Source organism: Temnothorax americanus, unplaced genomic scaffold, assembly GCF_048541705.1.
Source record: "Temnothorax americanus isolate GAGA-0224 unplaced genomic scaffold, ASM4854170v1 Scaffold10, whole genome shotgun sequence".
In the NCBI taxonomy this organism is placed as follows: domain Eukaryota; kingdom Metazoa; phylum Arthropoda; class Insecta; order Hymenoptera; family Formicidae; genus Temnothorax; species Temnothorax americanus.
This window is the reverse complement of record NW_027509231.1, coordinates 2620873-2643689: the sequence shown is the minus strand read 5'-3', so window position 1 is coordinate 2643689 and position 22817 is coordinate 2620873. Positions and strand designations below refer to the sequence as shown.

The 22817-nt window shown below is 44.6% G+C and overlaps 1 protein-coding gene, 1 long non-coding RNA gene and 1 other non-coding gene across 16 annotated transcripts in view; 1 reads left to right on the top strand and 2 right to left on the bottom strand.

Moving 5' to 3' along the window:
* The window catches only part of Tmod (tropomodulin), a 46314-nt gene extending 23547 nt beyond the window's left edge, over positions 1-22767 (bottom strand). For 12 of the 13 annotated variants that reach the window (XR_013257490.1, XR_013257494.1, XR_013257492.1 and 9 more), the window contains exon 1: positions 22042-22767. Coding sequence is in view for 8 of the 13 variants with exons in the window: in XM_077409759.1 (XP_077265885.1) it covers positions 22042-22227 (186 nt within the window). In the remaining 5 variants the exon portion in view is untranslated. Of the gene's footprint in view, positions 1-8185; positions 8415-8673; positions 8906-22041 lie in introns of those variants that run through there. The other variant, XM_077409777.1, reaches the window with a different exon arrangement.
* LOC143899624 (uncharacterized) lies at positions 872-10845 on the top strand. 2 transcript variants are annotated; one of them, XR_013257546.1, is made up of 3 exons: positions 872-1146; positions 7440-7596; positions 10229-10845. It is a non-coding gene; the product is annotated as an uncharacterized LOC143899624 (long non-coding RNA). The 2 variants fall into 2 exon arrangements; XR_013257547.1 differs by lacking the exon at positions 872-1146 and adding an exon at positions 4556-7167.
* LOC143901991 (U5 spliceosomal RNA) lies at positions 21246-21365 on the bottom strand. The gene has a single exon (XR_013258235.1). It is a non-coding gene; the product is annotated as a U5 spliceosomal RNA (small nuclear RNA).
* Positions 22768-22817: the final 50 nt, after the last annotated feature.

The following is a 22817-nucleotide window of genomic DNA, read 5'->3' as shown; positions in this document are numbered from 1 at the left end:
AGGTTGGAAAGTCTTTTTCACGCCTCATAAATTAAGAGAGATCCCCGTGAGCGGACGAATTTGCTTCATAAGTAATTAGATATTTCGAGCAACGCGATCGGACGCATAAATCAACTTTGGCGAAAAGAACTGCGGTTTGCTGGAGGCATGTGTACGGTTAGCGAACGCAGATGTTTAGCGGAACAATACGAGCGGTATTATATACGGTATCGATTACTATAGAATAATGAAGAGCCACGGCATATCGCCGATATGCGCAGCAAGCTGATCAAATATTGACGAATCGTTAATTAGTGGCGCTCGTTCATTTTCTCCGAGTATACCGCATGCAAAATACACGCATCACTCGAACGATCGCTATTTGCTCGGCCGGATCGCGGCGGCATTGTATTACCGAAATCGAGGCACGGTTGCCGCTCGATAGAGCTGCGCGATGGAGTTGGCGAAAATATTTCGCGAGCCCGGAAGTGTCTCAGCTTGTCTAACAATAAGCGTAAGAGCGAATTGAGAGAATACAATTTTTGTTAAATCGTTTAATCTCTCGATTCTTGAACGCGATGATGTCAGGGTCTTTGAACAAAGTAGAGCATTCGTCACGTATAATCGTCGCCTAATTGTCGCCGCGAGCTGCTCGTGTCGCCGTAACAGCTCGTCATGGCGACTCGTCGGGCGCGAATCTCGGTAATTACCACAAATGGAGTCGTACTTACGCAACGGAGGTGCCGCAGGGACGAGTGATCCGATGTGAGATAATCACGCGGCACAGATTCTCGCGAAGGAACCGGCTGGTGAGACTTTGAATTCGCGAAGGAACCGCGACTGTGTGAGACCTTTGGATTCGCGATATATAATGTCCGCTGAGATGAGGCCGAGCTGGGCCGAGCGGGTAAAGAGCGGCGCGCGTCAGTGGCAGCGACAGTCGCCCGGAGCCGGAGCGCTACTAAACAACCGAGTTTTGTGCTGGAGCCGCGACGAGAGTACCGGAGCGAGTAGAGTGGTATTAGCGAAGTCTATGAGTCCGGTGACGGCTGCGTTCAAAACGACTTTCACTTCGGGCCGCGGGGTTCGCTTCCCTAGATGGGGGATCCAGTTTTTCCAATGCTTTTTTCCAAATTAAACACGCATCAGCTCAATGACAGATTACAGGTGACGATGATGTCAGCGGAAGTCATATCTTGTTTGCACTCTTCCCCCTCTTAGGAAAAAAATTCTACTACATTATCGAGAATGAATATCCCAAGTTCTTGAGACTCCGTTTAAATAAAACTCAAACACGTCTCCGAGTTTGAGCACTCGACAAATACTAAATTACGACGTGAAGAACGTACTTATTCTGTAATATATATAAGCCTCTTCTGCGGAATTATATATAAGGATATGTAATTTGTGTTCACAAATTATAAGGTAGAACTCTTTTCATTCAGATAGAAGACCAAATAATGAGTTGACTTTATCCACCGTATTTCTTCGCATGGACGTGGTAACGCGGCCACATACTCTATCCTATGTTGCAAGTACAATGAGATATCATCTGACGTTTGATAAATTTATTACCTTGGCCGAACGGCATTTTCATCTCCGTGGCGGTCCCTTGTACGAGTAAACAATCCGTTGCCGCGCCGCCGTCGAGATCGGCGTGATATCATCTGACGGACTCGCCGGATGACCTCATCGCGCCCGCGTATCAACCGTTAGATATAGAGAGATGCAGGCGAGATCCGCCGCGCGTCTCTTCTATGGAATTTTTCATAAAACTCCCATATACGTTCGGTATGATGGCAGGTGCTATTGTTCAATCTGCCGCTATGCGAATTTCGTGTCGTAGGCGGTTACGAATATGTGAATAATTTATGTGTATAGTTTAACATGTCCGCAACGCGCAACATGATCGCAGACCTGTGGTGTATCCGAATTCCCAGACTGCGCAAACATATGAAAATCGTCGTAATCGTAAAAACGTCTTAATGGCCGTCCTAATCTGTCGGACATCTTTATGCGATATCTTTTGAACTCTTTCACGCATCTGTTTGAAAATCAGCGGACGTTCGAATACCACAATACACCATAATTATATTAAACTTTAATCGTGAATCGCCTCATAAGAATTTTTTTATAGCTACGGGACACCCTAATCTTATGTGTCTTTTATTTTTGGTGATTTTTTTAATAGCTGCAGAACGGTCTGTCGCTGTGATATGTCTGAGAAAAGAGAGTTTCAGAAAACAGCAGCTACAAAACATTACCGGAGAACAGTTAATAGATTATTTTTTTTACGGAACAATATCTACATAGTAAAATTTCATAGTACTTTTAAGGATTAAATTATTAATGTTAAAAGTGCAAGAATAATATCCTTTGTTCTATACAAAATAATTGCGACGAAGATCCCATGCATCTTCCGCGGAGGCCGACGAGCATTCGTCTCCCGAGAGCAAATCTCGAAATAGCGAGAGAGGAACGCGACGTAAAGCCGTAGATACAATCAGAATGAGTTTTCCTCGGGTCCTCGATCTTTGATTCCGCTTCGCGGAAACTCGTTGTTTCTGTGGCCGCGGCTTTTACAAAAATACGAACTGCGAAGAACCGCCGTCTTCCATTTCGGACCATCCACGCGATTCATCGGTGTATTTCGAGAGCGTGGTCGACCTTGATCGACGATGACCACACTTCCGCGTGCTCGCGTATACGTTTGTTTCATATTTCGAACAGACACGCGATCAGCGACGATCTTTTGGTAAGCTTCTTTCGGTACTCCTTATACTGTCCGTCGCCAATCGTTGTTTCGTAGACTGAGCTACGTTCATAAACGTTGCACGATCATTGTTGATCAATATGCATTCGATCGAATGAATACGGATCTCTATGAATAAATAGAAATCGGCGAGAAGATTGCCGACAAATGGGGAGAGTTATCAATCCCGCCGCGTGATCGATCGGAAACACTACCCCGGTGATGAGAAACACCGTCGTCGGGGTCGCTGACACGGGCCGACCGCGACACGGCATATACTCCGGTGCATGTTGTTTTCCCCCGCGATCTCCGGTATACGGTGCGTAAATAATCGCGCGTGTCAATGCGGCCTAAGTTTAGCGCAACTCGTAAAGCCGGCCGGCCGGCCGGCCTCCGCGTGCACGCGCAAATCGATCACGGGATCAGAGAGGAAAACGTTTCACGTGAGTATTTCGGGACGGTTTATAAGATCTCCGTGCTGTTTGGGAACACTCGCGATTTATGGCCATTGGCCCTGGCGTTAAACTGACAGGTACGCCGGAGGTGTGTATAATCGCGCGGCGCAAACTTGTTGGCATTATTGGAGTCGTAAAGCGTTTCTTTCGTATTCCAGAAATTTATTTCAGCTTCTGCCGCTACTCAAAGGCTCCTTCAGAGAGACCACAGATATACGAGAAAATTTAGGGAAATGCGGCTGCAAACGTTGGCGCTGGTTCCACGTGTCTATAAGTGATACGTCAGACTCGAGAACAATTAGACACTTTTACTCGATGCCATTCGCGTAGCTGCTATCCACAATGGCGTCACAAAGACACCATTGTTAGCGCAGACAACGTCTTTGTCCCTTCGACTAATCTTTCGACCGTGCCATCGTGCATTTAAAAGGCCCCCTTAGTCACGATCGGTTGACCACGGCCCACTCGCACCACGCGTGGGACGTGGGAAACTCCGCGATGACTGACGAAAAGGTCAGCCGTGTACCTACATTCTTGGTATACGCGCGATCGGCACGTGCACGTGCACGCCGGTAATGAAAGCCGCCCTCGCGTTATGCATAATCGAGCGATTTACGTATTCGAAGGTGGTCTCGCGGCCAAAGGAGACTCGCAACATTTACAACGGCAACCATAATCCTAATCCTGACAATCGACAACGCGCCACGATGTTCCTCCGATTTAATTGATTCATAAATGGTGCGCGCTTCTCGTCAAGGCTAAGACGATTTACGCAAGATGCGATAATAATTATCGTGCAACACGGTTGTGGAAGAGAAACATCAACGCATACAATGACCCTTGCTCGGTCGAGCTCCGCTAGCGAATCTAAACTGTCCGACAGGCGAAATGAAAACAATATGGTTCATCTCGGGGCATCGCTTTCTTTCTGCTAAGACCAAGCGTGTGCTTCTTCTTTGACCAATTAAGCGCAAGCTGCGCCCGTTCGCACGATTAAATCCAATTGTTCGTCGCGATATTTTTGTAACGCACTTTCCAGAGCACTCGGAGAGATCCCGATCGCCAGATGAAACGCCGCGATACACGTACTAAGCAAAAATTTACTTGCGCCACAACGCGCGCCGCGTATGGGTATTCAAGGTGGAAACTTTCTCTCTCCTTAAGAGTCATCATCTAGCACGAGGCATCCGCGTAATCCCGGCAATTTGCGCGTTCGTAGAACGTATTATAAGAAACCAGGGGTTTACATTTTTAGTTGAGTTAATCTATACAATCTATCCATTTTTCTCAGAGTTTCATATTACATCGTGGTCTTGATTCGAGTAAATTAAATTTTACGACTAGACGAATAAGAGAAATATGTAGTTCTCTTTGGTTCAGAGAACTCATATGAAACCGCAATATTGCCAACGGTTTTCTAAAGAAAAATACAGGAACTTTATATGTTTCAAGCTGTCGGAGGAGATCAAAGCGAAATGCGACAGAAAACATGGAGGAATTTTGCGAGAACCTGCACTTTGAATAAATCGCGCTCGCTCGCGAACGCGTGCGTAAGAACGTTTCCCGACCAAATATTACGATCATCTGGTTCTCTTTATTTTTCATTGCCGACAACATTGATGTTTTCATTGGCAAATTCGCGAATCGCGGATTCCAGAAGAGCCGAAGCGAAGCGAAAAAAAGATTCGTCCCATCGCCGAAGTTCCCACCGAAGTTCAAGGCCGTTTATCCGCATAACGAGGGTGGCGGATCCACACGTGTACTTCATTTTTCTTTCCGTCCCGCGAGAGAGAGAGAGAGAGAATAATGACCGCGAGCGAGGTCAAAAACCCTGGGAACCCCCTCATTTACCGCGAAGCTTTCCGATTCTATTTTCAGCGGTGTACAAAGAGCTTATAATTAGAATGGTCTAAGAGAAAGAAAATCGGAAATACCGCGGAACAAGTTCTCTTGGGCTTAATTTTGGACCGCGATATACAAGAAGAGTTTACAATCGGCTTGTCGTGCAAGAGGAACGAAGTTGACGGCTTTATATCCGATCGTCGCTCTTTCTCCCGCGAAAATCCGTTCGCGAAAGAGCGAGGTAAACGACACGTCGAAACTGCCAATTGCGCGTTGTGTTCTATTATGAGCGCCGGCTCTCGACAATCTCGGTTTTACGATTTCCGATTTAGCAACGAGGTCCAACGCCTCTCGCGATATCGTCCTGGCAGAGCCGGGAGTGCCGGGCGGCGAGGCGCATTGCGGAATCGCGGGCTGGACGAGAGACGACGGGAAGGCGCGACGGGATTTGTGTGTGCACGGGATTAATACATCCGCCGTAAATAATTCGGAGGCCTGTGTGTTGCACGTTCTCTATACCCAGTGTGTAAACTACCTAAGTCCGCGCCTATACCGCGACCTCAGGAGTCACGCTCGTTCTCGTAACTCACTCCGCGTGAGTTGAACCGGAAGGGTCCAGTTAAGTTGTTCTTAGGGCACGACATAAAATCGCGAGAACCGTCATTGCGCTAACGAGCGCACGTACATACACGCACATTCCATTACAATGTAGGATCTAGGCGCTGCCTATTTTACCTCGCCGCGCTCTCACGCGCTTTTCCAGTCACTTTCATCGCGGCATTGTGTTGCGAAAGAGACAGCCGTCACACAAATTACACGCCGTTCCGTCAATTATCATTAGCATTGTATTCAGGCGTGCTCCTAATTGCCACATTGTAAGCTTGAGGCCATTGTGTGTCCGGGCCGCGCCAACGCGGAGCGCGACATCGCAATTTGTATCGTGCGTCATAATACTCCACGCTCTCCGCGCGTTAATCTTCCCGCGAATAATTTATAAGCCCGTCGTCGCATCTTGGCAACGATTTGAACGGGCGCGATCAAAAGTTGTCGCCGGCGCGGCGCGTACTCGCGAAAACCTCCGCGAAAAAGCCTTCGTTCCGCATCTCGCGCTCATGGCCAACATTGACCATCTCGAAAATACGAGCGACGATATCCGAACGGACGTAAGGCCGGCGAGATAAGTGCGACGCGTCGAAAACGCGCGAAATCTCACGCGCCCGGCGAGAATCTCAAGAACGAATCTCGGAGCTGTTCGGTATTTCGAGAACGCGCCGCGTTTCCGCGCGAAATATCGCATGGAAAATGCGCGGAAAAGCGCGATTATAAACGTGCAGCTTCGCGTGAGGCCGCGCCGCGCGCCCGTCAGGCCCGTTTGATCATCATCGCCAAAGAAACCGAGCCAGGTGTCGATATACGCCAAAACGCGCGAGCACATTGTTGCGCCGCGAGGAGAGATCGACGGTTCGAAGAATTCGCGTGAATATTAATAAGTCGGGGAAATTTATAGAACCCACGCGCGTAATCGTGCATGGGAGCCGAAAGTTTCGCGAATCCAGAGCGCTGAATTGCCTTCGACCCGAATATAACGCACTTTATTCGCGAGTTGAGCTAGCGTATTTCGCGCGTAATATTTCAGCAAAGTTGGACTTTCAATTACTTACTTATCGATTCCGTTCCCGAATGAACACGGCCGCGCGATCTCTTCAACTTGAGACACGCGAGAAACGCGGTTCGATCGGCGACATAAATTTCGGGAACAGACGCGCGGGACTATACGAATGTCAAATCGTCGCGAATTGCGCAATAATCTTCTTTTATTGCGATCTTTATTCCGGCGTCTGGCGCGTGGCCAGCCGCTGCAGCCGCGACACAAAAAGACACCGTATTATTTTTATAGATAATGAAAAAAGGCCCGTTTAAAACACGACGCAGCCCTCTCGCACTCTTGCGCGTGCCACTTTTATTTATCGTCGCATCTTAGACCCTATTTATATATCGGGCGTATTTTTACGATGTCGCGACCGGATGCGCATCTATCGGTTCCGAGATTTCAATGCCAACATACCACGCGCGACTGTCGGCAAGCACGCTGTAACATATGTCGTGTGTCGTTGTCAATGCAAAAGTGACGCTAACAAGGTCGGAAATTCAGTTGCTTATTTATCTCGCACTCTGTATATTTTTCTCACATCTCATTCATATCATGGATTAACGCAATGAAAATTATTTGGACACGTTTAAGAAATTATTTATAAGAAATATATAAGTTCCAAATATCTTTCTCGGTCCAAATAATTAAAATATCCAAGTATCTCAATCATATTTAATTTAAGAAGCTATATAGCTAAAGGCTCTAACTTGGAGTCGCCGCGTCAATTAAACACGTTGCGATTGATTTTTTTATTTTGCAGGCAGAAAATTCGTGACTTTCTTTGAAAACACGGCTGTGTCTCAAAGCAGAGAGTTTTATTCCGAACGTTTACAGAACGGCTGCCAGGACGCGAGGCCGCCATTGCTTCACGGACCTGATTCACAGACAAACAGCCGGAAAATCGTAAACGACTCCCGGTGAGTAATCGCGTGTGGCTACTTTGTACATTCGACCCACGCGCGCCAAGAAAAAGGACACTTTCTTGGCTTTTCCACCCATTCCCGGTCTAATCTTCTGACGCGAATCCACGGAGTTATCCGCATTGCGAATGCCCATTCTATATCTATCCCCTTATGTGTTTATGATCCGCTTGACAGGCATGAAGATGCGCGATTAGCGTGATGTATGAAGGAGCAGAAACGCGCGACGGATTCTGGCAGGATCGCTAAATTTAATTCCAGAAGTGAATCGCTTTTTGTGTGTTCAATCGCGACATAAATAATGACGATGTCCAAGAATTTAGGATCTGAACATTCATCAAAGATTCGAAAATTTAGAATCCGAGCAAATTAAGGATTTGAAGAAGATGAATTCATGAATGTAAAATTTCCGAATACATTCACAGATAAATTGTGAAATAGATTAAATGTCTGGCAGTTTAGAGAATGAAGAATCTGAATATTTAAAAAAAAAAAAGATCGAAAAGAGTGTCGAAGAACGTCGAGAAGCAGGATACTAAATTCACTAAACACGCGAAGTCTGCAGGTCAACCCTATCGAGTCCTACCTCTCTTCTGGTAGTGGTTGTTATGGATTTTCTGGTAGTAGTGGTTCTCCGTGTGGTGAGATTCTCGTGGGGAGAATCCCAGTCCTGGAAGATCTCCGTGGTCGCCATGTTTCTCGTCTCTGTATCTCCTTTCGTACAATTTAAACGTCACTTCTATCTAAATTCCTCACACGGTAGACACTTTTCGAAAAATCCTTTCGATTCACCCTCCGTCGCGTCAGTACAGATTCTGCAAGTTCGTACATGATCATATAGCCTCCTAATTTTTGGTTGTCTTCGCACGAAAAGTGATACGCGGTACAGTCTTAAATTCTTCAAATTTATTTGAATCATTTAATCATTTTAATCCCTTCGTTAATCATTGATTTTTTTTACATACTAATCAGCAATATTAGAAAATAATGCTCCAAAGCTTTTGACAAAATTATGATAGACGTTTCATCGATAGAGAAACCAAATTATATTAAACAAAAAGGAGAAGAACTTGCAGTGAGGGTATTTAGTCGAGCCGAAGATCGATCCGAGCCATCTCGCTCTTACGATATCCGCGCGACCGCCTCATGAGCGAGTGGATGCTGCGAGACTGCGAGGGCGAGAGCGATCTTCGACGATACCGCGGTACTCCGGGGGGTCGGACCGTGAGTCGCCTTGTACAACACTTGTGGGACAACTGCGAGATATGCGCGATTCGAGATGGACCACGCGCGACTGAAGCCGGGAAACGCGTCTTCGCGGTACCGCGCGATCGAGTGGACCGCACCGCGCCCCATCCGCGCGGGCCGTTTCCAGAAATACGGAGAAACACACGTATAATTAGGCCGCCACCCGCTGCGACGACAAACGCGCGGTAAAAAAGCGCATAGCGCAAGATGCCGCCAAGGCGATTCTTTCGCGCTCGGTTTCTTGGGGTGATTCTTTCCCCGCGACCCTTCGGCTCTCAAAAGTTAACACCCTTCGCGTCGTTATTGATGCACACTGAGAAAAGAAATTTGTTAATCCCAAAAAATAATTAGTCCGATACGTTCAACTAAACATTTTAGTTACTTAACTAAACATTAGTTGAATTAATTAATTCTTGATTAAAGAAACTAATAAAATTGTTGAAACATCTAATGTTTAGTTAATTAACTAATATGTTTAGTTGAACGCGTATATCGGACTAAACATTTTTTGGAATTAACTTGGAATTTTTGGAATTCTTGCATGATTTTTTAGATGAATTAACTCTACGATAAGTTCAGAAAGGACTTCGTGTTGCGCAAAGCGACTATACATCGCAAACTAATTTTAAGATATAGCGATGTTTTATACAGCGAACCGTGTTTGTGTTACATACTTAGTAACCATTTGCTTTTCGCTACTCTAAAGTTGACATAGACTTCCGCGCGTTTTGGAAACGAAATAACGATGACGACGCAGCTCCTAGTGGAATTGAATATACATAAGATATCGGAAACTGTCATTAGCTATGAAACTAACAACAGTATATCGTACTTGTACACGCTTAGCATCATGAATGTCTTAACACACGAAGTTGCAACATGTAATTCCAGATAATAAGTTTTACATTTATATTTACATCCATGTTCAATTTACACGATTAATTAAAAAATTAAAAATTACAAAAGGTTGCAAAATATGTGTTATTTAATCTCTATTTGTAGAAATATAATTGATAACTTACAAATAATTGTGATAGAAAGTCTAAGTATAATTGCACGCTCTAACTACGTCAGAAATTAATGCAACTTTACGCGTGTTAAGATTTATACGTTTGCGAACAACCGAAAAAACTTTAGAATGACATACAAGAATCTTTAAGAATTTCTTCTTAAGAATTACGCAATTGATTACAAAGAAATACAATCTGTTATCATCCGCTATCATATAGTCATATAATAAAAAAAGAAGTTATAATCTCCGATAAAAGTTTCAATTGACGCCTCATACGATCAGTAGAAGTGATAACGTGCAAGTTGTTTGTTTCAGCTAGAATAGATTATTTATAACAGCACAAATATATGTTCTCTGTGTTATACGTAGATGGCGATACCAATAGGAAACTTTCGCACGAAGCTTGAAAGGTGCCCGTGCGAAAACTCTTCCGGAAGAGCCGTCAGATGGTGCAAAAGCTTGCCAAGCGGTTATCGCTAGTACAAAGAAGCCACTGTGTGTCCAATTTTACCTTCGGTTGTCGGGCTGCCAGAAAGCTCTCAACCTGGGAAAGCTTTCCGGAACTCGAAGATGAGAAAACAGCTGATTACTTAATAATTTTACTGCTAATAAGAACAAGCTTATTTTAAAATTAACAAAAAATAATTTCCAAGACGAATCGCATAACAGATAGCGCAATAATATTTTTAAATAGATGCAGGAATATATCCAAAGGATCAAGAGATGTGGGAATAGTTATTTGTGCAACAAGTGCTGTAATCTTTATCTTTCTTTATCTTTATCTTTCATCTTTACGCACGACTTGCACACTCTATTTTATGCACAAAAATATATAATATTATAATAAAAACTTCAGGTTTGTACATAGATCTAATACAATTCGAATTCCCAATAGAATGTGCTGTTAATATATATGTGTATATCTTCATATTCCTTTGATTTTCTCATGTATTCTATATATTGTAGGAAAAAAATACATAATTAAATCGAGAGAGTCATTTGGACAACGGTACATATTATGCAAATTTTTTCGCATTTAGACACGCACCGTCGCCAGGCACGCACAACATGAAAGTTAAATTGATCGGTTTCTATTTCGGAAAATAATTTATGCGACGGAGATCAAATGTTTTTCTCTGATGGTGCCGCGGGGATATCACCTGCGCGATTAAAGAGCTAATTTCGCACGTCGATTGTCCGATGATCGTCCGTGCGAATTTTCCAGTTTCAATATACGTATATATACCGTCGGGCAACAATCGCCAGCGAAAACAAGCAATTCCGTCTCTGACAGGGTCTCCGTTTTTTTACGCCGGAAGAATTAAATTATTCCCCGCACTGCTGCTATGCGATGCGAATATAAAACGAACACACAGAGGGGGATATATATATATATATAAATTTATCCTACGCGAGAGCAAGCTTTCACGTTTTGTAAAACAACGTTCTAATTAACGTGATAATAACATGTTCTTAAATCTTAGATCCTTTGATATAACTTCTATCGAGAGATTAGACTTTATCTAAATTATTTTCAGATAGTAAAAATGATTTTTGATTAAATTTATTTTTGTATATCTTGCTAGACATATTATGTAAAGCTCTCGAAACGTTCTATTTGCGAAAATCGTGATTGACGGTCAATCTGCGATAGAAAAACACAATTGCCGCGTAAATAGACATTTACATTTCCGCAAGAAGATGAAAACGGACGGAAATTGCCGAAACTTCACGCGTTAAGTTACATGAAGCGACGGGCTGCGATTGCATATGAAGAGTCGCAGACCGAAAGTGCGAAATTAAAGCGGAAAATTACCCCATGTGGGATATTTTCGTTGTGACACGTGCGATTGATCGGCTCATCTGTTAACGCTAAAAATAAGCGTGCGTTTCTGAACCATGCTTCCGCGTGGTGAATCTAATTTTAGAGGAGAGTTTTCTTTTCGCAAAGAATATATACGGTTACGATAACATTAAACGTATATTCGCGAAAGCTCGTACGCGCGGAATTGCGAAAGGGAGAGAAGGCACCGCACACGTCGAAGAGGGCAATGCGCTTTCGAAGCTCGCGGCACCCGACATAATTCTCGTTGACCGAGTCTATCTATTCGGGCAACCGGGAGAACGGGAGAACAATCCAGAGAATGCGACGCTAATTACAGAATATAATTAATCACTCCGGGATGGACGTCGGGCAAATAACAAACGAGCTCGAGCGTATATCGTTTTGGTACTGCTGACGCGGTTGCGCCAAAGAGACGATAAAATGTTATTATCAGCGCGGAATAATACTTCCTCCCTCGTGCAAGACAATTTGCACTGCTAATTGTGTTATCCTTTGTTCACGACATCAAATCAATTTGCGATTTACGCGAGCTTGCCTCGTATCGAAACTCTGATCACCTATTTAACATCAATTCCAAATTCTTTCGGATACGTAAATAACGAAAAATCCTTTCTAAAAAAAGGCATGTTAAATCGATACTCGCATCTCTCGAAGTCTTCTCGAAAGTCTCGACGTGCTTTGTTGACTCTTTTCCGCGATGCTGATTGATTCTGTTGCTGCGCTAACTTCGTGAGCGGTTGTCATAGCATATTTTGACAGTTGTGTGTAATATTAAAGCTAAATAGCGCGCGCGAAGCGCGCGTCTGTGACGTCTAGTATATATAAAAATGAAATATATCTAAATATATAAAAAATGTCAAAATAGTTAAAGATGTCTTATATTGAAAGCATCGCATATTGAAATTGTTCAACGGGATGTGTTGGATTCGAAAGAGCTGTTTTTAACAAGATTTCGTATTTTTTAACATATCCTGTATGGGGCGTCCCCGTCTTGAAGCAATCTACCGAAACTCATCGTTAAGCCGGATACTGATTTTGTATCCCGAAATCGAGAGAGGAAACTTTCCATCGACGCTGCCTCGAGTGGCGCGTTATTTTTAAGTCCGCGCTTCGCGCCGTTTCCTCCCTTCCGTCGTGGAGCGACCTTACGTCAGCGACAACACGATGAGTCCGAGGTGTTTCTCTTCCATTATAGCGAGGAAAATCGTATCGACGGAGAACACGGACCTTCCCCAATCGGTGTCTTTAATTGTACTTTGTCTGACTGTCTTTCCCGCTAAAGGGATACCATTCATCTACCTCACAGAGACGCCGCGCCGTTAGCAGCTTCCTTAGATGCATATGAGATGCGAAAGTGCACCCCTTCGAAAAATATACCTTGTACAAGCCGATCTGATCGAAACATCGCGTCATTTCATAAACTATCTTCCTATCTTTTACTTATGAGTGAAATTATACGCCAAAGTATTATTGGGACACTACTTGGCAAATTTGAAAGCAGGTAGGAAAATATATTCTTTTATTTTTAATACAGTAAAACAGTAGAAACACACAATAATCTTGCCATTTTCTGAGATTATACCTATCCTGTCAGAATTTATATTTCTTTCTTATTTAGAAGTTCTTGGTTGATTTGACTTGAATTATAAATCGCACAAACAATTGTTTAATAAGACAATGCAGTACTTTTCAACACGCGTGTAAATCAACGTAATGCAAGTTCTTTTTAAATACTCTTGATTGACTTGTGCGTGGGATTGACGCGGCGATGAGTTTGTCGACCTCCGCAGACAAGTATTATTAATTTGACAACATACATTGATTTTTCTCTCAATTTTCCTGTCTGTGGCGGCTCTGCCAAGTGGTGAGTGATTTGTCACTCTCAAACGAAACACCGAAACGATGCAGCCGTGAAAACAAAAAAGAAACCAATTGGCTAATTACGCTTCAATTATGTCGTCTCGAATTTTCATTACCGGTCACGAATTTGATTTTTTTCGTGTGACTTATTCAAGCGCCACCGCATGCTCTAAAATTATTCTTTAAGCGGATTTAAGACAAAGTTTCCCTGCAACACTTTCCGCGGCCTTTCGAACTTCACAAACCTCGGCTTTATTTATTTTTATTATATATTATATTCTTGAACTCTTATATATATATATATATATATATAAAACACTATAAATGTCAGAAGTTTATTATATTACTAATTATAGCAAAATTAGAGTATTAATATAGCAACTCTTTATTTAGCCTACAAAATGCCCGTTTCTTTCGCAATCGGCTCGATGAACGTCACGTCGCGTCCCTGGGCACGTCGAGAGTACGACGTGGTTCGACGCTTTAAGGGCAAAGGTTCACGAACGGTTGAAGCTCGCCCAAAGCTCGTTCGAAATCGCGCCGTCGAACGAGCGGCGCACGACAAAGCCGTACGGCGGGATAATCGCACGGGCGTGAAAACGGGCGAGCAAAGGGTCAGCATCGCGGGATAATCCGTGGACAGGCGAGAGACGGGGCGAGAAACTCGATCTATTTCGAGATCGGGACGACCGGCGACGTGCACGACGGCCCGATCGACCGACCTCACCGGCGGTGCGCCTGTGCCCTCGCTAATTGAAACGCCGTAGGCATCGATCAAAAAGCGAGACGGAAACGTCCGGAACGCGCCGGAGCGCGCTCATTCGTTAAGTACACGACACGAAATTGCTTCTGGATGAAGCTAGACGCGCGACTACTCCGCGCGATTTGACTCTGGATCGGCCGGCGCGGCAACGCGGACGGTCGCCGATCGACCGGCGGAAAGTTCGTTGAGACGCGCGTCCATCAACGTCGATCTGTCTCGCCGCCAGAAAATATTCGGTCCATCTCGCCGAAAAACAGGTTTGTCGGCGCGACTGCCAAATGTCCGCTCGAGGGATTGACAAGGGACATATTAGCGTCGGATGACGATATACGCTAACATAATAATCGATGAGGTAAGTACAACGACATTTCATAGAACTTAATCTGGATTTCAGATTATATCTGATCGATATAGCGTCAAAGGTAAAAAGATAGATGAGAAGAGAATTTAAAGATCTCTAAGAGACTTCAAGAAATATTAATATTCAGGGAATCAGGTGCGAATTATTTGCGAATTCTGGAAGTAAATAATTTCAAGATTTTTATTTTGTCATTGCCGTTGTAGTCTTCACACAAATAACACATTTGACTAATTAGTAAACGAAGTTAGATTTCTGTATACGAATGACGGAACAAATTAGGAAGAGATATCGTGCTTCGCACGAAGTATTCATGAGAGCATAGCGAGTTAACTTGGTTCTTGGCGTTACGACGTGTCACGTTATGTCGCGACGTAGCAACTCTGTTCGTACACGTATCCATTTAGCGCGCGTTGCGTCGTAACCGTTCTTTGCCAAGTGGCGCATTTCATTCAGAATTATACTCTCCTCTATCCGACAGGCGAGTTCAACGAATCCGCGCGCCCTTTTCCGCGATCCTAAGGCGTCTCTCAACAAACACTCGACAATCCCGATGTCTGATACCCGAGTTAAAAGTCGAGATAAATCTCGGAGAAAGCAGCTTCGATCAATTTAGAAAATTTAGAAAAGCTTAAGAAAGAATCACGATTCGCGATTTAAAAAATCCAAAGGCACTAAAAATTTCGCGCGATCGTCGTCAATTCGCTCGGCTATTTCGCTTCAGAAATAAATCGACCGTAAGTGTAAAACCAATTTATAACGCCGCACACACATGTGCGCTCGCTCGCGGCACAACTCTGACGTCGATCGCCAAATGTGCCGCGGCCCTACGTCACCGTCGCGGGTTATTTATAAGCCGCGACGAGGAGATTTGCAGGGTTCGCCTCGTCTCGACCTGTTGCACCCGGAACCGAATTCGCCTGTCTGATACCTACCCCGCGAGGATCTCCGTCGCCCGACGCACACTCGCCGAGATTTTAAGTACAGTACGTCGAAAAGCCGACGACGGCCGCGTCGCGGTCGGCGCGTCGACCGAGTGAAATATTTTCGGAAGCACTCAACCCGCGCCGGTTCGCAAACGCGAGAAAACGAGGTGTCACAGCTGCATCGCGCATCGGGAGCGAACTCGATAAATAGATCCTGGCGGCGGCGTCGCGATATGGGGGAGAAACGTTCGGCTGGCGAGCGGCGCTTTTAGCATCTTCGATACCAAAACCGATACACGTAGGAGAGTTCTCACCCTCTCGTTCGATGCTGCATATGGTAACCCGTTCGCGATAATCCCGCGACGCGTCTCTCGATCGCGCGACGGAGAACGCGGATCCGCGCGCTCACGTCTCCGCCCTTCCTTCCGAGCCCGGATAGCGCGGATGCCTAGAATTTTATCGGCGCCGTTAATCGCGGACCGTAATGCCGTCACCTCACGGCCTCGGCAGGCGCAAGGTCGGATGACCCAAGGCGAGGAGGAATTTTTGCCGCTGTTCCCCGCTGCGCGCGTGCCAAGAGTGCTCGAACTCGCCCCGCGCGTTTTCCCATCTCCTTCGTTCTTATCTCTGTCGGATGATATCAAAATAATCCCGCGGCTTTCTCGTGAACGCCATTCTTCCCCTGGACCCTTGAACTGTTGTACGTTCGTCTTAATCATCGACAATATCGTGGCACGAAGAATTAGAAAAGATCGAGTATCATTTATCAGATATAGAGCGTTTGCTTCAAAACTTTATCGATTGCTTACAGACGAGTTTCGCGTTGATACACATATATTTTATCGTTTCCATTATTACTCAAAATTGTTATTTCTCTATAAGTAGCCCCTTGGGCTTTAGCGATTGGCGCAGCTAAACGATGCCCGCGCGTGGTGCGAACCGTGTTCGTCGCGATGAAACGCCGATATCGTCCGCACGAGAAACGCCCCCGTTTCCACTTACACCTGCAATCTGAGCGCCTAGTTTTGCACTGGCACGATCGCGGGCACGTTTAACAATAGCGGGTCGGAGCTCGTAGGCCCGCAAGTCGGCCGCGCGTGTATTCATATAGTGGAGGCGAACAACGGGGCTGGCGTGTAACTGTGAATGCGGATTCAACCCGTGAATGGTGTTCAACAGGTATCCGTAGTGATCTCCAGGCTAGGCCGAGATCACAATGGGATGCCGCGGTTCCAAGTCGCGTTTCATTATCGGCAAGTCGATAAACGGCGAAAACATTAGGTACAGCGCGTTTGGCAGACAAATCGCGTTAAATGCCAACTCCATATGCGCAGTCTGTATATAGGCAACTTGTTTCTCGGCGTACCTATACTCATGGCCACCCGAAACCAATTCTCGCGACATTTCGCATGCGATTGACCCTCTTTCCGGCCCAGCGATTTCACTGGTATCGCGATGTCGGTATATTTATTGGTACGTGATCGAACGCGTGTGTAATTTGCGTTACTGCCATTGTACGACAAAAAGGATTATCCTTCCACTCGATCTCTTACCTATCGCGCTGCACTTCGCGAAAAGAGTTCCATTAACTTCCAACAGCCAGTCCCCGTTAATCTCGCGTCAGATGCGGTTTTACTAAAAGAATAGCGTCGAAATCTGGATATACTTAGAAGCGCTTCAGATATTTTTATTCTTTTCCGCGGCTTTCCCATGAGACACAGCAGACAGAAAGCTCATTCACATCGCGCGGAGCGCTGCAACTCGAAAATAATTCAGCAGCTGCCGGTATACTGCTATCGTTCGGTCGGGTGGGTAACTTAGAATTGCGATGATTAATCGAATGTCAGAAACAGGACGAGTAATTTACGAGACAAATTCGTGGACTAGGAGAACACGTCGTCGAATTTATACGCAACTCGTTTCCTCTCTTTCTCTCTCTTTCTCCCTGACTTTTCTATCTTTCGTTTTTTTCTACAATCCTGTCTGGCTTTCGAGCTGTCTCCATGCTTTTCGTCAGCCGTTCGTGAACAAGACGCGGATGGATTTAGCAACAAGCATTCGACGTTCAAAAATATGTCATTCTAATGAATTTATATACCATGCATAAGTCTCGTTCTTAAGTTTAAAGTTAATGATAGGTTTTTTGGCTACTTGAAAATTTTTTTCTTTCAAGATATTCAATGAGAGAGAGAGAGAGAGTGAGCTAAAAAGCTTTTAATCTAAATAATACTAAAATTTATAGAAGACTAGGATATTCAGTCGCTTTAAATAATCCAATAATAATTTTAGATAAATTTCGTATGTACATTAAATTAACAAAATCATATTAACTTAATATACATAAATATCAAACAAATTTATGTCGTCGTGTAATACGCGAGAAAGTACTTAGCCCAGTCGAAAACTTGCTCGCATAAATTTAATCCAGCAAAAATGCTTCAAGCCTCGAGTGTTAATTGCAGCAACAAACGTCCTCGAACTTCGTCGCGCGTGCGCGCGCGGTGCTCGAATTGATTTCCGTTCCGTTTTACGACCCCGAATGATTTGCTGACGTTTTCGCTAACGTTATGCGCGACAGCTGCCACGGAGAAACTCGTCTAACTCGTCTGCTTATTCGTTCACTTTACGCTTGCCTTCAGCGCGCCGGTGTTAAAACGTCTCTCCGGTTTCTATAATGCGTCGTCGGGGCGAGTCACGCCGAGCGAGACGCCGTCGTCCCTTGTCGTAGTTGTCGTTAAACGTTAGCGTCAAATAAACGTGCGTATACGTTCAATTAAGCTCGGATCGTGAAATTCAAAATTCTTAATCGTTTTAGCCCCGCGAACGTCCATTCGCGTTTTCCGTTCGCGGCATTCCGTTTCGTCGACACTATATTCGCCGTATTCACCTGTATACGTCGTTATATTATGTTTACTCTCATTTCGCCCAAGTCTTCCCCGTATTAATTCAACGTTGGCCCGGAACTCGGTGGGATTTCATAACGTGAAAAAAAAACACCCATTGATTTCCTCCTGTATTTATAAAGCGAGAGACGCGACTCGGCGCCAGCATCCGCGACTTAAAAGTAGCGCATTCACGATTTCCAGCCACTTGTTCGATAAATCGTTGCCTCTGATGCCGTTTCTGCAGGATAGAACGATCCGAGGAGTTGCGCTGACGTACTTTTAAAATAGCACCGAGGTCGAAACGAGTCTTCGATGATCGTCCGTTCCGTGAACGATATCGTCGAAGAATCGTGGATTACTCGCGGGAAATTATTGCTCGATCGCCTTGGCCGACTGACTGAATCCGGAAACATTAGAGTCCAAGGTTTTTCACATAACATTAAACTGAACATTTAAATTAAATACTTAATAGAAAGAAACAGATGTGACAATTATTTGCGTTCAAAATCACAACGTCATAAAGTGTTATCTTTAAAAAGAAGGAAGCATGTGCGCGAAGAGCATTTTCCTGCGTATATACAATTTTTCGTTTATGCAACGTATGGCGATGCATTTTACATTGTCCATTATTTGCAAATTTGACGGTAAAAATATATGCAAAAGGGAGTTTGCAGTTGGCAGAACTCGGCAATAATTCAAAATTAGCCGCGGCGCACGGATTAAATTTCTTCGGTCGTGTTGCAACAGGGTGTTCGGAAAGCGAGCGTCTTCATCAAGACGGAGGAAACATATCGTCGCTTTCACGAAAGCAGATCGCCGGTGAAATTTATGCCGTCACGTGCCGTCCGCGACAAAGTGGACTTGCAATTTAGTCGCTTCGCTTTAACGAAGCTCCGTTTCTCGTTTAAATGTGCGGAATACGCGGCAGCAGCTTATTTGCGCGATCGCTAATCGCGTTTACAAGCGGATGTAGCAATCGTCGAGTTTACGATGCGATCGCAAATGCGCGTCCGCGGAATCTCTTCCATCGCGATCTAATTCACGTAAAAATCGCTTTGCCGCCTAATTGTTCGAGATTATCGTTCGTAATGCCTTCCCTCTTTGTTTACCCGGAAAGTCCCAGTTCGTTCAACACCATCGGGGTCACATAATTCACGCTTAACGAGTCCTTTCGTTAATTCGGCGGAACACGCTGTTGAAGTGACATTCGAGCTTAAGCCAAGAATTTTGCAATTCCCTTCGGTATGCAGACAGTTGTCGGTCACATTTTAACGCTTTGAGCCTTGCTTTTCAACAGTCATTATAATCAATATACGTCGTCGGTGTCAATGTCTTCCTCTTTCTTAGTCGATTTTCGCCACGCGAAGTTTATTCTTCCTACACTGTTAAATTCGTATAGTGCCAAATTATACTCAATTTAAGGACATTTTTAATAACCATTCCTATAAATCACCACTGCTCCTACTCAACATATCGTTAAGTTAATTAAACTAATGGAGTTAAAACAATATACTATTTTGGGTTAAGATGATAAATTTCGATACACATGGTAGTTAAAAATAACGAAATGTTATTTGATTTAAGGTATTGGTTTCTTAACTAGATGATTAAAGGTTTTCATTTTTGTAACACCGTGAAAGATTCGACGTTCTCACGAGCTTTTTGCGAGTCAACGGAAGTTCTCAAATTTCTGTTTCTCGAAACATAATTTTTTTACAGCATCAATTTAACAAGATCGCGCGACATGCGTCAGCAACAGAAAAACGCAAATCACGAATGCGAACGCGTGATACGTTCATCGGAAGTTCCGATCGCGGACGACGCGGCTCGTTCAACGGATTTACGTTGCCGGCCGTCGTTTCTGCGCTCGAAGAGAGTTCGTTGCCAGTTCTAAAATCGTCGTCCTGACAATGACGTAGGATCGCGGCCGTTTGTCTCACGTGGAACGACAATCGCGACGACGCCGCGACGGAGAGGATCCGTCGTCGCTTCGACGAGCGGAAAATCGTTGCGCGACGGGATCGCGCAGAAATTGACCGCGGCAAAGATGATTTTGCGATTTTCGCGCAATTTATTCGCGTCTGAGCCAAATAACGGGTTATATGTCGGTGAGTCACGCCGCGGTGGGCACGGAACGATAAATAAACAGTAGCTGGACCTGCACTGTTTGGGCAAATCGTATTACGTAGCGATCGACGCTTACGCACTTGCTCGACGAATTTTGCGTTGCAGCCGCGTCGCACTCACGCTTCTCTCTCCCTTCTTCTCTCTCTCTCTCTCTCTCTCTCTCTCTCTCTCTCTCTCTCTCTTTATATATATATATATATATAAATAATAAACACCGACCGGAATAGTTTACTAACTCATCGCGACTTCTGTGACAATCTATCGGTATAACCATCAGACAATACGAATAATATTATCCAGAATATACGGCGCGCCGAAATAAATTGCAAATACTCGATATCGAGGAACGAGAGAACGTTTAAAATCCTTTCCCCTCTCATTCTGTCTGTATAGGTGCCTTTTGACGTTGACGCTCGAAGCTCATTTTCAGCGAGCAAAAATCTTCGGAAATAATATTTTTTATTCATATATATGTAGGTATTTGTAAAATATTACTACTTGAAGATATTACTTGAAAGTAATTAATATTTTACGTACCTACTTCAAAGTTTATTTTCGATTGTACCGGGACGAGATCAACGACGATTCAGCGACACGACGCTGGATATTGAACAAATTCAATTCTCCATTTCTTTGACGCTACCAAAAAAATTATTATAGACATCAATTGTTCCCCTCCGCGGAAATCTTGAGTAAAAAGTGAAAGATTTATTCGCGTATTTTGAAGGGAAACCAGAGTCAAAGCAAAACCACTTGAAGATTTTTGCTCGCTGAAAATGAGCGTCGAGCGTCAACGTGAAACCTTATAATCTATAACGTAATCTACCCAGTCTACCGAGAAAAATATATTTTCTCACTTAGCCGAGTTCAAATCTGGGAGACTTTCAGTTCCATTCAGATTCTCGCGTTCAAATTCCGCCTACCGTATTCCGAGATCTATCAATATAATTCTCGGAGGTTCAACGTTTGTCTTAAAATAACGCGTTACAGACAGAAAAAAAGAAGTGTCAAAACACTCACATAAGTATACGCAACAGTCTATAATCTTTTTACAAGATTTCAAGTTTTATCTTCAAATCTTGGTTGAACTATGTAAATGACTTCAATCAAGTTTTCTTCATTTAACGCAATATATGCAATATAATCTCATTGTGTTGATTCGACACTTCATTTTTTTTCTGTGTATACCGAACTGGAGCTGGGAATTCTTGTTTCAAGGAAAATCGTCAATTCTCTTTCAATCTCCGTTAATTATATATATTTTTATTCCGATTCAATTTTACACTTTCGTCTCTGAGCGCGCCGAGATCTCCCCGCGTACAATCGTATCCGACCACGAAGACGCCCACGTTGCGGCGTCGGCGGATGCTCGACAGTTACGGCGATCGTCGTGCATACACGTCGTCAAACAGCTTACCTCCTGGATCTTGTAACTGGTGCGAATGGTTTTGCGCCTGGTGGTGGTGATCTCGTAGGTCTCCTCGACGGTGGGCGCCTCATCGTCGTCGTTGACGTTACTGTTGACGACGCCGCCGCCGTCGTCAGGCCTCATCAGCGCGTCCGTCCCGTCCATCCCGACGTTGTTCTCCGTGTCCACCTCCATCGGGGAACGAGAAACCTGCCTCCGGCCGATCGGTCGAGAGAATCCCGCTGGAAATCTCGATTTCGCTCCCGTCCTGCCTGGTTCGGGCACCAGATCGGTCACCCCGATTTCGACTAGCGAGGCGAAAAACGCTCCTTCACAGTGCTACGAAACTATTCCGGGAGTCCAAGTTCCGCGCGGAGCGGCGAGGCTGGCGGTACTGAAGCACCGCACGCCGCGGAAACCCGCGGCGGACGAGGCGTACCGCGCGCGTCTTTCGACGGCGAAAATAGAATCCCGTGCTTTCCCACAGGAAACCTAGCAGCTCGCGGGCGTTGTGCAGGCGTATCGATATATCGGCCGACGCGCTCGTGGACACTTTGATATAGCTGAGATTTACGTCGAAAGAATTTTGAAAAGTGTCGAGCTGCTGGATTTTGGGGACTCAAAAACTCTTTTGCGAATGTAAAAATCTAGAGTTATTAAAAGCGAGGGTCGAGGCGTTCACCCGATTATCCCTACAGCTTATAACAAAGTAATAGTAAAACTTCGAATGTCGCAATATTATTTAATAACATAAACCGTACGCTTATTGTTATGTGACGATATCC